Source organism: Opisthocomus hoazin, chromosome 6, assembly GCF_030867145.1.
Source record: "Opisthocomus hoazin isolate bOpiHoa1 chromosome 6, bOpiHoa1.hap1, whole genome shotgun sequence".
Taxonomy (NCBI): Eukaryota; Metazoa; Chordata; class Aves; order Opisthocomiformes; family Opisthocomidae; genus Opisthocomus; species Opisthocomus hoazin.
The window spans coordinates 58,979,135-58,995,741 of NC_134419.1; the positions used below are offsets into that span (position 1 = coordinate 58,979,135).

Here is a 16,607-nt window from a genome sequence, read left to right on the forward strand (position 1 = left end):
CTGATCCTCTTTGCATGCTGCGTTGAGATGGCACAAAACAGGACACCCCTCCCAGCCCCCCAAGCATTGGCATATCTGCTGTTGCAATCCATGCTGTGCAAAAGTAGCCAAAAAGAAGGTGTGAGCTGAAGGAGATCAGATCTCTGCTCATGCCTCCAACACCCTCCACTCTTCCCAAAGAATCTGTTGCAACACAGGGCCAGGTGAAATATATGTTCTAAAAAATGAGCAAAGTTGAGGGTTACTGGCCATCTTTCTAAATAGGCTCTCCCAGCTCCACAATAAGCAAGACTGCGCTAAGGAAGCGGGATGTAGTAACACACATGACATAAGAGACTTGGTAAAACTAAGGGGCAGACACACTACCTTGATTGGAGTGTACCATTTCCGCTGAGAAGGTGGTTTTCTCACATGGGGCTTTTTTGGCTTGGGTTCCCATGGCTCATACTCCTGTTCTGGCAACTTAATAACAGCATTTTTGGGCTTCTCCAATTTTGCTCCTTCCTCTGTTGAACCCTTGTCTCCCCATCGCACCTGAAGTCAGGAGAGCACATTGTAAGTAGAGACACTCCAGCAGTCCCCAACAGCAGGTGGTTTTCACAGACATAAATCTAGTTCCCATCAGATGACCCAATGCTACCAGATAAGAAGCCAAATTTATGAAGGCACCAAACTCCACTGTAATAAGAAATACACATTTAAGAGTCAAATATTCTCACTCAAAATCACCTTGAACTACTAGCATTTGCACCTTGTGGTAACCTAAGGTGTTGCGGGAATTCACACCATCCAGGGCTGATTAACCCATTTCCAAGTGAAATCTGAAGCACTCTGCCCAGCTCCGCTAGGACATGAGTGTAATATGCTTCTCGATGCCTCATGCAAAAAAGCAGCAGCAGCACCAGCTGAAGGTGGACAGCCTTTACAGCCAGCCCCAAGCAGCTCCTGTTTCTGGTGTGACATCACTAAAAATTCATCATTAGGCCCCCAGCTGATACAAGTAAGTGACAGTTCCTTGCCTTATATTATCCATGGTTAGGAATACTGAATTGATTTCACTAACCTGGTTATTTACAGGAGTTAGCAGCTGATCACATCATTATCCACTGACTCCCTGGAACATATATGCTATAGGACAGCACAAGGCAAATTTCTTTCACAGTAACACCTCACTTTACACATCAAGACTGGCCTGTGCAGGAATCTTAGGGCAGGATTTGATTTATTGGCCAATTTCAACACAGATGTGTTATTGTGCATTAGAAATTAATGCTTAACTGAAAAAAAAAACAAACCACAAAATAAAAAAAAAAAAGAGGGGAACAAAGAGAAAAATCACTGGTTTAAATTTCCCAAGCTAACTGCTTCCAGCCAGCCAGGCACAGTGTAGATGACACCTTCAGATACTCAAGACCACTGTAACTCTGCCTGAGACAAGAGAATTGGACACCACTGCACTAACTGAAGGGTTTGATTCAGTAAATTAAAACTTCTTTTGGTGCTTATCCCACTTCTTAATCTGCAAATTTTCTCTGGCTCATAATGCTAGATTCATTTAATTATTCATGCAAATGATGGCAGCTTGATGTCTGTTACTTGGACAGCAGATGCAATCAGGTGGACAAGCCCTAATTAAATCCCAGTCTCTAGTCCATCAAAGTAGCTTTTTAAAAAATCACATAAAAACATTTTGTTACGATTTATAATTAAATGTGCTGATTTACACAACACTAGAGAACAAGCTGAATACCTCCATCCTCTTAATCCCACCAACACCTCGACCTCCATAATAAGATGCATCCACGGTTGGCCACTTTTTCTTTGGCAATCCATCTTCATCATCCGATTCCTATGGGAAAGACAGGGAGATATTGGTGCTGTTCTCACATAAATGGTACAAGCTACGGAAAACAAATGAACATCCTATGGTCCAATCCTTGGATATCTGGCTTTGTGTGTTATACGTATTTGCTGGCAAAAAACAAAAGTCTCTTGTCTCTGCAGCTGCAGTTTTAACTAGGGAAACCAAAGAGGATTGCCTATTCCTCTCTCCAGGAAGCTTTTATTTAGTCAAATATGCACTGAGCTTCAAAATCACAACTGACTTGTAAGGGAGGGCAAAGTGGAGATGAATTGTACATTATACTGGCTTACCACTATGGCATGCAGAAAATCCAGCAATCAGTTTTACCCAAAGAAATCATTTATTAATTGTGCTTTTAGAACTTAGAGTCACCTAACAGGGAAAAAAGCTACCACTGTAAGTTTTCCAACATGTGCATCAATCGTTTTCTCATGGCAGCTGTAACCAGTTATTCTACACTACTTGATTGTTTGTAAAGTCTGGCTCAAGCTGTACAGTTTGGAACCAGGACTCAGACTTGAGCATCTCCAAATTGTCAGGAAGCTCAGATCCAGATTTTTTTGACCTGCAATTATAAAGACTGCAGATTATTTTTCTGGAACATGGGAGAATCTGAATCAGGGTTTTAGCTCAGGTTCATTGTTCTATTATTGCTTAACTAAAATCTGACAAGTGTTTCTGGTTTGACAACCCTGGGAACACATCTCCAGCTCTATTATCTTGAGCCAACAGAAGTCACTGGGATTTCTCAGACTCCCTATCATTACGCTGAGTCAAGGCAGCTGAAAGTCACACCATGACACTCTCAAAGTACACACATAATGGAGGAAAGGGCCCAAGCAGCCTCCTACAATACCATCTCCATTCCTCACACGTTTTAACAAATACAAATAACCACACCTCATGCTGATACGCAGATATGCATGCTGCTCTTGGACTGGCCATGCACAGTGCTCTCTGCTAATTTTCATCAGGTCAAGTATGTTTCTAGAAACACCGCCTGGTCTTAGTTTTTACTTAAAATATATATATAGAAAAAAAAAATCAAGTGAAATCCAAATACTAGAGAAGGACGCAAATTGTCAGATTGCTAGATGACATTTTCTCAAAATTGCCCTACATGTTTCTATTGAAATGCAAAAGGAATTGGGGGTCCAAAAGTCAATAACAGCTTTTAAAAAACTTGCCTTAATTTTTGCTTGCTCATATTTAACTCTCAGGTTATGCCTTGGAGAAAGGTATTTCTAGTAGTTACTTAGTGATATCTGATCTCTCAGCTACAGTTCATGGGTCAGTTCCTCCAACAAATTCTTTAGTATGGCCAAGTAAGACTAGAGTTGACATTTCGATTAACTAGTAAGGGAGTTGGGGTTTTTCTTTGTTTTGGTCTGATTTTTCAGTTGGGGTTTTTTTTGTGGTTTTGTTTTTATCGTAAGTCAGGGAAATAAATATACAAGCAAGGCACTGTGGTTTGGTGTTGGGTTTTGTTGTTTTGGTTTTGTGGTGGTTTCTTTAAGAGTACAAAAAAATGCACAAGCAAATTTTATCCCATTTCATGCCACATCTAAAACAGTACCCAGTGAACTACATCAGCAGTTTTAATTAATTTATGTTTTATTTCATTGTGAACTCGAGTACTATATAAAATATCCTGCCTCTTCCATGCAACATAATACAGATTTCAAGTCTTCATGTCTAACAACCCTTATTGCTGGCAAGCCTGACAGTAGCAGGACACAGTTAATAGTGATGGCTGATACTTCTCCAGCCGATAAAGGATTTATACCAAATATTCCCTGCACTGAACACCTAGCAAAGCAACATCAACAGCTACCACATACGTTTTGAAAAGTAACAGAAATCTAATGTTTGTGGTTTAGAACAAGTTTTAGATAGCTGTATACAATTTAATAGCAGCAATACCAGACTATATCAGCTAAAGGGCAGGTCACCATACCTAGGGAGGCTAGTGCCAAGCATAACGAAACAACCATCCATACTGGATAAGGGCAAGGCCAAGTAAAGGTATGGATAATCTCTGTATTCTCTGTTATTCCTGGAGGCTTACGTCAGCTCATAGTCTCTTTGATTGCATTTAAAATCTCTGCTGACCAAAATAATCGCAAAGAATCTGGGAGCTCTGCTACAGGGGTGCAATGCTCTCTGAAACCGCTTTCAAACACAGCATGGCTGCATTTGCATGCTTCAAGACAACACCAATCACCCCAAAATCAGCATGATTTTTGGTGCATATTCTGAAGTTAAATTGTCACAGTGCTGCTGCCCAAGACAAGCAATAGGATCACATACACAGCAATGGCGGTCTCTAGCAACCTCAAACAGCAGCTGTGGTTGCCTCCTTATACTCAGGCCAAGTTACAGCAAGTTAGCAGCAACCTGTAAGCTTCTCTTGTGGGTTAGGCAAGTATTTTTCCATCATGTAACTGTTTATGCCTAGGAAAGAAACAAAGGCAGGTACGAGTTTTTCCTGGAGGTACTTTTATTTATCACTATTATTTTCATGAAGCTAGTACAATGAAACTAAGCTGAGGTCAGGGTCAGTGTGTTACTGTCCCCAAAAGGGCTAAATACAACCCTGCCTCAAACAGCTCCCAAACCTAAATGGAGAAACAATGAATGTCCTTCCAAAGGTCACTCTGTACCAGTAGTCAGAGCAGGCTCTTGTCTCCCCCTCCTGTAGCAAAGCCACAAGACTGTGGCTTTCACTGTCCTTTCTTTCAGCTACTAATCTGGGCTAAACTCCTAGTGCAAACGATGACAGTTTTGCTTGAGGAGGGACAGCTTTCAGCACAGCTTGAGAAGCAAAGATTTGCTTACACACCTGTGATGCACAGCAGAAGGAACAAAATACCATAGAAACTGTTGGTCTGTGGACTTCTGAGTTATGCAACTCTTTTTTCTATGGAAGGAAATAATCTTGCTGCATGTATATAAAGAGGCCAGAAGGCAGAAATAACTTGTCCCGACCCAAGAGACTTCCTCTCACAGCCTTCAAGGTGTCATTAAGATACCTACAGGGCTGACATTCCTGGGCAGCACAACAGACTGCAGTAGCTGCAGACAGTGCAACAGCTCAAAAATAGCACACTTACAGGCTCTGGAGGTGGTGGTGGCAGTGGCTCCTTGATCACCTGAAATATATGAACAATGGAAGAAATACTAGTTAATGGTAGGGTTCATCCATCTCTGCTCTGCCCTCTCTGCTTTCTTGCTCATATCACAAAAAGGTTGCCCTGGTCCATTCACCCACATTCAATCCTGTCATTAGCCCTGATGCTTTTCAGCAGGCATAAAATAAATGCAGGTGAGAAGCTAAATCCATCACATTGAACTATCCAATTAGTCAAGTGCTCTATTAAGTAACTCATAATAAAGCTCCGTATCCTGGTAGTTCTGCCTTAATATCATGTGATTACCAAGTTAGTGCAAAGAATTCTCTCAGAATCTGCAGCTCCTATGAGTTAAAAAGCCTAACTCTTGTCTCTAAAAATGACCATAACAGCTTATGCACATATTAGTAAACCAATTCCACTATGCTTTTCTGCAGTACGTTTCAAATCTTGTTCTAAGAAAGTCTTGATCCCCACAGAAACTTGGGCCATGTCCACAAACTCACATAAACTTCTCATTCTGTGATTCAGTGTCGAAATCATGTAGGCCTTGCAACATTCAAAACCCCAGACCAGAGTGACTTCAACAAGCATTTTAAACAATTTGTTGAATTGGGGTCTTACAACCTGGCAGTATTTTTCTTAAACAAAGTTGACCACCCACTCCAGCACTTTAACTCTGTGCTTTCACAGAGAAGAGATGAAAACAAGTCAAAAGAACAAAATCCTGTACTTACCACAGTGCAGCAAAGGGGCCAGAACCACCAAAGGAGTGCCAGAGCCAGCAGCAGAAAGAGAATCAGGAGAGCAATGAAAAGGATGGTCCCAGTCAGCTGCAAACAAAATGATTACTTCTGAGTTATCTGCATATCTCATAAACAAGGCAGGAGCCATGAAGTTACACAATTAGACCAGGCAAAAATGAGCTAGGTTTCCCTCACTACAAGGTCTCAGGTAGATTATGCAGTCAATCACTGTTTTCATTAGGGTCACATCAGTATTCAGTGTCACAAATCTGTATTTGAAGCCATGACTCAGGGAAGCACCTCCTGTTTGTGGTGTGTATAATTCATGTGTAAGTTTACAATATGCTTATAGCTCACTAGATTCAAGGGTGCTTCACTTGTATACAAACCATTCCCAAATCTGTGCTAACAGGTCTCTTCAGACTGTCAGAGGGGTTTTTAAAAAATACATGACCACAGACTCTCAGGTGTGCAAAGTAACCTTTCATCACTAGAAACGCAGAATATGCAAATACTGATATTCAAAGAATGGGAATATTGGAGCTGAGATCTTACGGGTAACTGTTTGTATACCAACATCACAGAACAGAGCACAACTTACTCGTCCAGCCTCACCAGCTCCCAAGCCTGTCCAAATTGTCTCTTGACTCACACTGCACACACAACCCCAAGCTGAGTGCCTATGCAAACTAGTCCTTAACACCACTGGTTCTTGGTAATCTTCCTGGGTCTGGTTTGACTTTAATGACATGCTGTAATCATGTTCTTAACCATTCCTGATTCTTACATTCCATATACTTCTCTGCAGAGAACAGTGGAACTCCAGGGCCAGGTAGCTAAGGGTCTAGATTCAGAATAGAAGTTAATTTTTCTTCAAAAGAAAATGGAATGCAAAAAAAAAAAATTTTCAAGTGTTAACACTTGAAATTAGCTTTTCAGAGCAGTCAGGCAACCAAAGAGAATCACAGCTCTGATTTTCCTGGGTAAATCTTGATGCACTCTTTGCACGCAGAGCATTTCACATCAGTGTGTTCAGAACAAGTATTAACACTGTGTATTGCCCTGATGACTACAGGAAAGCAGGTCTTCATATGCTGCTTGGCCCCTGCAGAACATACAAAGCACATGGCTTTTTGGAAATTAAACATTTGTTACAGATGGGCAGTGGCATGCTGGGACATGCCATCTCCTTGGACTGCACTGTGGTCTGGGATGAAGTTAACATCAGCTCTGGTGTTCCAGTCCTTTCTTTTGTATTGGGAAAAGAAACCTCCTCAGTTACACATTTTCTGAGTTTGATACAAGGTTCAATTTACCAGCAACAGGGGTACCAGAGAATAGGCAAAAACTGGCAGTAAACTGCAGGATAGTCTGGGACTAGGAAGATGTGAAAAGAGCTTGAAGAAAGATCTATGAACCAGGCTGAGGGAACAGGAGTTGGTTAGACAGGAAACTGTAAGAGATTTTCAAAGAAGGATAGGTGAGAGGATAAATTGAAAGAAAGCAAGTTCCAAATAAGATTTATGGAGGATAAAGTCCATGAGATTCACCTTATTAAATGTGAAACTACTTGCTGAATTCCCATGACACCAGCAACTGATGCTTAGCCCCTTCTTACACAGGAGTTCCCTTCACTGTTCCAAGTGGGGTTTGTCTTTCCCCTAGACAATAAAAAGGCTGAGGGTGGAAAAGAAAGTACCAGCTGGTAAGAGCTTTGCAAAGTCTGGGTGAGATCCCAAGTGGCTGACTTTGATGCTACCTAATTCCTCCTCAGGCCAAATCCTAGAGCTGTCAAGACTGACATATTCAAGATGGGACTAACAAAACCATGGCTCCTACTCCATGCTTCTAGGCACGTAGCCCAGTATCCCATATTTCTGTGTCACAGCATCACCATCCGCTTACTGGTCTGGCTTCTTGTTATAGATGCAACAAACTGACCTGTGTTGGGATATAGTATTTAGCTCACCTCATTCATTTGGTCAGAGAGCAGGCGAAAGCCAAGGTGGAGTGCTGCGACATGTGCCAGACTCCCTGCTCAAAGGAGCCCTGTTAGAAGACAAACCACCCAGCTGCTGTACAGCACCGCAGCACGCCCTCTCTGGCCCACCTATGGCCCCATGTAGCACTAACATATCTGGAAAGCAGACACTGGAGACGCATGAATTCCCAGTGAAGTCAGATTTCTGAGAAAATGATGAATAAAAGTCAGGCATAACTTTCAGAGGTATTGCTGCACACCTTAAAAACAAATCCAAGTACAGCAGCAATGTAGTGTGTGAGCCACAGACGCACATACCACTGCTACTGTTACTCCAAACAAACATTACCTCCTTGTTTTGTAGCCTTTATTCCCAGGCATTGTTTTTCCCATGCTAAGTGCTCATATGAATCACTGAGACATTTGCCAGCAGCAGCTCAGGAGCTGCTGGCAGCAAGCAGCTAAAGAATCCTCTTTTAATGATTAAATATACAAAGCATCGTAGTGAAGGTAGACTTCGAAAAGGAAATAGCACACTTCATGCAGCTGAACAGAAATAAGCACAGGGATCACATAGAGGCTTTAGGAGTAAAGTGAAAAGAAGATACTTACTGAACAGAAAGGACAGTGGGGCCAGCTGGGGAGGAGAGCTGAGCAGGCCAGCTGACTGCCACCCACAGAAAAAGAAGCAGGAGAGGAAAGGAAACAGAGCGAGTCTCTAAAGTGAGAAGAGTGAAATGCATTAAATTAAGACAAAGTTGGAAACCGAACTGCCAGCCTATCTCTTATGGGTTCTAACTGGAGTGAGACAGTCTTTTTTTGTACCAACTGAGAATCAGGCTCTCTGCCTTCTTCACATTCAATCTGCATGAGGCTGGTCAAAAATTGTCAGACTGACAGGACTGGAGATCTGATTCCTCTCTTTATCCTAAGGCTCCTGAGAGGAAAGCTTCCTCCATCCATGCACTGGCCTGCAGGAACCCCAGTTAGAGCTAACACTTCAATCTCCATCAGAAATGAATTACATATGTGTAACTAAATGCACCAGTTAATACTTGTGTTTCACTGCAGACTCGGAAAGTTTCGTTGTACCTGAGGTAGAAGAGGGCAATAAAATGTGAAACTATCAGTCTTCAGTGTAGAAAATTTGGAGGAAAATTTTGAAATAATAACAATAACTATGTGAAGCAGCAAACACTTCTCTGCTGAAAACATCAGAAAACGCAATCGGCAAGTTCCAGTCACTGCCTCTGTCTTCTTTCCTGCCCTTCTGTTCTGCAGCTGTCAGAAAGGCCAACAGGATTACAAAACAGTATGACCACATGTGGTGTAAACTATAAAAGTCCTTTTGACACCCATAACAATAAAGCTCAACTGTGATACAAAGTGTTTGCTATCAGGTACTTCAGCAAACTTCGTTTCATCCACAACCACAAGGCCAAATTTTTAGCTATTTGCACCAGCTATGGGTGTTGCCTGTTTTTACTCCAAGGCAAGGAAGAGGACTGCTTATCCAGTAGCCAACTTCTTCATTTTGATTGTTTGACTCTAAAATCAGATCTTGGATCACTTCTAGCTGTTGGTCCCTGATGCTCCACCTGAGGATAGGTGGTCTTTTTGACCAGGAGATGCTCATATCACAACCATCACTGTCCCACAGTAGCACGTTCTCCCTCGGCTAGGCTGAGCAGCAGCGTTTTATCAAGAAGCTCATCCCAGGATCTGAAGCTGCTATCTCTTTCTGGTCATCCCCCACAACACCAAGAGAAAAGCCAACAGCTCGTGTCACTAAATCTGTAAAAATGCCTTAGTGAATCCTGAACTAGTAAAGACAAATTGTGGGGGTCTAAGAACAAATGCTGTAAGCTCCAACCAAAAAATTAACCATGTAAGTTTAGAGGACCTTCCATGCTGTGGCCCTTCCAGATTCAAGTCCTGGCAGTTGCACCTTTCAACCCAGATCCCATAAGGAATCCCAAAGCTCAACAGGGTGTTGCATGCTGATGCTCCTTCTCTCATTTTCCCAGATTCCCTTCTAGTCAGATCCTAGCTTTGAGGATCTCTCTCTTTGAGGGATAGGAATGGGCAGGGTGCCTTTTACTGTAATTTCTTATTCAGTATATCTATCATGATCTATCTGTCATCAATAACAATTTAATCTGAACTAACCCTGGTTATTTTTCAAAGAACTGCTGGGATCCAGTCAATAACTGTGATGCAGAAGATGTAAAGAGCTCATGCTCACTCAAGGAGTGCCTGAAGAGCCGCCGTTTCTTTCCAAGATCTCCTAGTTTCTCTGTCAAGCCCCATTGCAATTACTTACACAGTGTGTGCTGGTGATGCTGACAGAGCTGGAGATGAATGTTAGCCCATTGTTCATGCTGACTTGTAGGAAAACCACCCTAAAGCACAAAACAGATACACTTATTTTTAATGTCATCTTTATACCCATTGTTCCCTTTATTCTGGCTGTGCGTTAGCCATTAACTCATGAACACGCATAGATAGCATGTCCTGCTGAGTCAAGGCATTTTCATGGCTTCAGGTGCTTACCTGTATTTGTCTCACTGTTTGCCCAGGAGCTACCCTTTTTATGTTGGCTTAATTGAATCGGGACATATGTTCTTTATTAAAAAACTTCCATCCCACCTGGGGCAAAGGGCGCTAGGACAGTGAGTCACAACATAAAGTCTCAGACATTTGCAATACTACCCTAGATAGCACAAGAAAATTTAAGGCTTTTTTTTTTAAACCCCTTATGCAGCTTAAAGAACCAGAATGTGTTTTCTTTTATATCCAAGTAAATCCAGAATCCAGGTCAAGCAGTAAAACCACTGAAATGATAGTGAAATTAAAGAATTTGGCACTAGCCATTCTCCAGTATCAGAGAAAGAGCCCAAGGGAAAAAAGAAAAAAGAAAACCAACAAGCAAACAAAAAAACCCACAAAAAAACCACCTAACAACTTCCCCTCACCCACAAATAGGAAAGGGGAGGGAGGCATTCCCCCTCACCCCCAGTACAGTATTTAAGCACATGATCATGCAGGGGGAAGGCAGGGCCTTGTTCCATGTCTCCCAGGAGTTTGCAGGATTAGAATAGCTGAAAAATACCAAGACTAGCCAGAGCAGAGCAAAACACAGGAAGCAACATGTACAACAGCAGCAAGGAATTCAAATCAATCATCTCTTTTCAACCAAAATGAAAAGCTTGCCTGGAATTCAATTACCTTTTGGTCTGAAAAAAGGGGATGTAGGAACAGAGGAGAAATCACCATCCTATGATTCTATGATATGGGACCATGGTCCAACAAGGCCTTTGGTTAAGCTGTGCTAAACACCCAGCAGTGAACAGAGCTATGCTGACTCGTATTAGCAGAGGATTTGGCACAGAAGGAATGGAGGTAATCCTACCACGCACATACAAATCTATTAGCTTGGCACTTTGGGCAAAATTCTGAGCTCTTAGCTCAGTAATGACACCCTCATCCAGAAGTCCCCTCTCCCTTCACATGTGCTGGAAAGCAATACTTACTGTCCAGCATCTTCTATCACTGGGGCAGGACAAAGTAAGTAAGTATCATGAACAAGGGTTGGCTTTTCATCTGAAAAGAAATTAATATAACGGTCAGGGATGAAAAAAAGAAATTGTCCCAAGCAGGTCACCCCCTGCAGAAGCACTGACACCAGTGAGAGCCACAGACAAATTCAGTATATAGGCAAGCACCACTATTCCCCTATAGTACTAATTACAAAGCCAATTACTAGGATGACCATTCTTGTTGATGCCAATATAAGGTTATCAGGCTAGAGATACCACAGCTAAGAAATGGAAGTACATCTCTGTTCCTGACAGCAGTGATCTGACATTTGGAAGGCAGCTTTGAACAATATTCATCTTGTCTGTCTGACAAATGCATGCAAACTCATACTGAATATTCTGACCCCACAAGTTACTCAAGGGGTCTAAAGTATGGGGTTCAATTTTTGCCTACCCAATTTCAAACACACACATAGGAGAAGCCAAGGCTGCACTGTTGGAGCCCAGGGAAAAGGAAGAACAGTGATGGGGTGGAATTGAAGTGGACAGACACCAGAGGCAAAACCTCCCCCCACGGTTGGTCATTTACGGGAGACAGGCAGAGAGGTGTCATGACTGATGTTACTGTGAGGACCTGTCCTGCACTTGCTGCTGCTTTTCCTGTCCCCAACCTCCCCTCTGTGGCAGCTCATCTGGAAGCCGCCAATGTTTATAGGGGTTTGGTGCAGGCAGAGCCAAAAGCAAGGCCACAGGTGTTTTCCTGCCTCCCTGCACTCTGCTGCTCCAAGAGGCAGCCATGCTAATCTTGTTGCTTTCAGAAGCAATATCCAGAAAGTCAAGTCTCATGAACACCAATATGAGGCCCAGCAGTAACCCTGCAATGCCACTCTACTAAAAGTGAGTAAGCTGAGGCACAAAAGCAGACAAATCACTGCTGAGATGGCCCCTTAGCTCTAAATGGCCCAACAAAGCAGCTAAGGTGCTAGTCCAGAGAAAGACTGGTCCATGAAAGTCCAACACAAGTGAATTAAGGGCTGGTAAAAGCTGCCAGCTTATTTAAACCTTACAGGCTCGATTACTCTTTCTACCGAGGAAAAAAAAAATTAACTTGAGCAACAACAGATATGAGAGTTGTTCCTTCATGCTTCACCCACCCCAAGCACACCTGAAGGAGATGAGACCATGGAAATTATAGTGATATGTTTTAGGGCTAGCTTGAAGAAAAAAAGCCAGCCAGCATAGATCAGTGTCTCATCACAATATCTGTTGCAGACCTACGCCAAGGAGAACACAGCACAGAGGAGATACAGAATTAGGGCAGTTTTCCTCCTATGCAATTCCAAGCCTGGGTCAGCACTCACTTTGTGAAGTCCAGTCAAGGTGTCAGTGCATTAGGGACAAGGAAGAAAAAAACAAAAGTCTGTCTACCTGGTAAACCACAAGCAACAAATCCCTGGCAAAGGCCATCTGTAAGTGGAAAGAGAGCAAGACCACCAGAGTTTATTTAATGCAGCCTCCATGAAGGCAACCAGGATGGGAAATGAAGGAGCCATTCATGTACTCCCTCTTGTAAGTGAATTCATTGCTAGGGAAGGCACCAGCCTGACCGTGACAGGATATGAAAGCCCGTACTGTGCTCAGCCAACAAGGGTAGCACATACAGAAAAGGAGCAAAGCTCCCCTCCCCACGCTGTGCTTCACCCTGCCAGACATACACTGCTTCTCGGGAATAAGAGAAGACTACTGAGAAAATGGACACTCTATCTTTTTTGGCCATTCAGTCCTTTGCCTGGCTGCTGAGACAGCAAACAAAAGACCCTGTTTAAGCACAAGGATGACAGGGAGTTTCCACGTTACATGCTCTCTGTGATGAGACCAGCAACTGGCATCAGAGAGGAATGGAACAGGGCTAGGAGGGCCCTGCTTTATGGTGAGTGTCTCCTGAACTGGTGAATAAATAGTCCAAAGACACCACCAAGTGATCAAGATAGCATTATTTCTTTTTACTGTTGATGAACAAGGGAATGGGGAACAATTTTATTTCTCCCTCTTGAAACCTGACAACCAGTCTTCACTGGCTGTATGCATAACCTACGTGCATCATTACAATTATGCTGACATTCACTGGGCAGCAGCACGCCCCATGTAAGCCCTCACAACACAATGCCCACAGGTCACAGGATTGAAAAAGGATGAATTTCAAGCTTCTGTTAGGTGTAGGTCACTACCCAGCTCTCTCCACTGCAAGGGCTCCCCCAACATGGACGAGAGGTGGGCTGTGTCACCTGTCACCCACAAGGTGTCACAGCCACAGGGGGCACTGGAATCCATCAGCCTACAAACTTACTGATAGTAAGGCTGTCATTGAGCTTGAAGCTGCAGAGTACCTGGTCGATATTCCTTGCATGATAAAAGCCGTTGCCTCTTACCACAACCTGAAAGGATTCTGTAAGTAAAAACAGGAAAGTTATGAAAAATAGCTCAAATACAGCATTTCTTTCCAGAGTGATCTGAAGTACAACATGACAATGGCTCTTCTCTGCCCTATACCCGAATCAAAACATTTGCACTGACACTCTCAATATTCAGCAGCAACGGCCAGGAGTGACATAGTGGCACCGGTGCTTCACAGAGCAACAATCATCTCAAGGCTGCTCCCGCAAGCATTCCACTGACCCTCGAAGCCTTAATTAACGGTACCACAGTAGTACTGTGAGCCTGACATGGCTGATGTCATCTCATGGCTCCTCCCTGGCTTTTGGGCCAGACATCTTTGCTAACTATAAGCACCAGTCCTTCCTCCTACCTCCAAAGCAGATGGCATTTGGCTTTCAGCAGCAGCTCTGTTCAGGTAAGGCCTCCCCCCAGCCTCCTTTTCTCTAGGCTAAACAACCCCAGTTCCCTCAGCCGCTCCTCGTAAGACTTGTTCTCTACACCCTTCACCAGCTTCGTTGACCTTCTCTGGACAAGCTCCAGCAACTCCATCTCGTCCTTGTAGTGGGGGGCCCAAAACTGAACATAGTATTTGAGATGTGGCCTCACCAGTGCCGAGTACAGGGGCCTGATTACTTCCAAACTCCTGCTGGCCACACTATTCCTGTTACAAGCTAGGATGCCGTTGGCCTTCTTGGCCACCTGGGCACACTGCTGGCTCATGTTCAGCTGCCTGTCAACCAACACCACCAGGTCCTTTTCCGCCAGGCAGCTTTCCAGCCACTCTTCCCCAAGCCTGTAGCATTGCATGGGGCTCTTATGAGCCAAGTTCAGGACCCAGCACTTAGTCTTACTGAACATCACACAGTTGGCCTTGGCCCACTGATAGAGACGGTCCAGACTTCTCTGCAGAGCCCTCCTACCCTCGAGCAGATCGACACTCCCACCCAGCTTGGTGTCATCTGCAAACTTACTGAGGGTACATTCGATCCCCTCATCCAGATCATTGATAAAGATGTTAAACAGAACTGGTCCCAGTACTGAGCCCTGGGGAACATCACTTGTGACCGGCTGCTCAAGGGAGACCTTTGTGCTCCCTATGGCTAACTGAAAGGAGGTTGGAGTGACGTGGGTGTCAGCCTCTTTTCCCAAGTAGTAAGCGATAGGACAAGAGGAAACGGCCTCAAATTGCACCAGGGAAGGTTTAGATTAGATATTAGGAAAAATTTCTTCACTGAAAGGCTTATCAAGACTTGGAACAGGTTGCCCAGGGAAGTGGTTGAGTCACCATCCCTGGAGGTATTTAAAAGACGTGTAGATGTGGCACTTCGGGACATGATCTAGTGGGACTTTGCAGTGTTAGGTTTATGGCTGGACTCGATTAACTTAAAGGTCTTTTCCAACCTAAACGATTCTATGATTCTATGACAGATGCAGACAAACAGGACTCCCCTCAATGCTCCCCTGTGAATCGGTGAGGAAGGTTTGCATTTGGTACAAGTCCTGGAAAAATACAATCTTTCAGCCCATATAAGAACTGAGCCTGTGCACAGCCCCATTAGCATCTGGTGCACATGGGAATAACTAAAGACCCAGGTGCTGCACTTTTCTTTGTGCTCTTCCCCCACACACTGGCCCCAGCAGCAGAAACCACCAGTAGCACAAGAAGTGACCTGCCACATCAGACACACTGTCTGCTGGCCAGACCAAGCGCCCCTAAACCTGCCCTTCAGCTGCTCTCAACTTCTGTTGCTTCAGTCCTGATGGTGGGGCAGTGGGACACCTATGATTTTTGTCATTACTGTGATAAGCAACAGTGATTTGTTCATTCAAGTAGAAAAAGTATTGTCAGTTTTTTCAGCCAACCTTTCAATGGCCTTTTTACCCATAAAGCTGTTTCACATCTGAGTAAAGCCAGCCTAGGATGGGTACTGTCAGAAGCGAGATCCCAACTGCACATGCCCTCCACTGTTAGCACTACTGATCATGTTGCAGTGCACTGAGCTTGCTCACATACCTGATAAATAATCCTCTGTTTGTTGCCAGAGAGATCAGTAAGGTGATCTGACTGGCTGAGATCTGCTGGGAATAGAAATATGCAGAAGGGAAGGGACAGAGACAAGTGGTGAGTTTATATCTGTCGTGAAACACCCTTGAGTCAGTGTACCCACGACAGTTAGAAACAGGAAAGATAATTTGAGGAAGAAGGTATTAAGAAGCCTGGTTTGGTTTCTCAGCTTCTCCACAGCAAGCTTTTAAAATTATTTCTTACTAATCTGTATGTGTAACGCTTCTCAGAGCACTGATAACAGCACGACACAACTGTTTGCTGCTCTTCATTCCCTTTTACCTTACACAGGCAGAGCCCAGCACCAAGTCACAGTCTGCTTCCTCTTGGGGCCAGCCCAAATTGCCAAACTATGCACAGGATGCACCAGGGGGAAAGTGGCAAGGGAAGCTTCCCTCTAGGTCACAAAATGCATTGTAGCTGTTACACTGATCACAGAGACAACATTTTCAATGCAGGCAGGCGGAGAGACATTACAAATTTGTTCCACGCCAAATGTATTTTTGAAACTCCCTCTGATGCTACACACAAGAAGCCAGCTGACAGCCAAGACCCATGGCACACAGCGAGTGACAGCACAGAAGCTGCACTTTCACAGGTACATCTCCTGCTTCCACTGAATCCTCCACAGATCTTGCTTATACCGGCCACTGAGCAGCATTTGAGACCAGCCCAATACCAGAGGGATACCAGCACAACACAGGACCAATTAATCTTCAAGTTACACATCGAAAAATCTAGAATAAACTCCACAGAAGCTCTCCACTAGCAGCAAGTAAAACCACGAACAAGTCTACATGCATTATCAATTACACTTTGACCAACACACTAAAAATGAGAGGAAA

General features: G+C 43.7%; 1 protein-coding gene across 3 annotated transcripts in view; it reads right to left on the reverse strand.

Moving 5' to 3' along the window:
* The window catches only part of ANTXRL (ANTXR like), a 66,772-nt gene that overhangs the window by 25,486 nt on the left and 24,679 nt on the right, over positions 1-16,607 (reverse strand). For all 3 annotated transcript variants that reach the window (XM_075423335.1, XM_075423336.1, XM_075423337.1), the window contains exons 10-16: positions 13,609-13,707; positions 11,256-11,325; positions 10,046-10,124; positions 5,733-5,828; positions 4,978-5,016; positions 1,751-1,849; positions 367-534 (exon numbers count right to left, since the gene is read on the reverse strand). In XM_075423335.1, the coding sequence (XP_075279450.1) occupies positions 367-534; positions 1,751-1,849; positions 4,978-5,016; positions 5,733-5,828; positions 10,046-10,124; positions 11,256-11,325; positions 13,609-13,707 (650 nt within the window). The remainder of the gene's footprint in view (positions 1-366; positions 535-1,750; positions 1,850-4,977; positions 5,017-5,732; positions 5,829-10,045; positions 10,125-11,255; positions 11,326-13,608; positions 13,708-16,607) is intronic.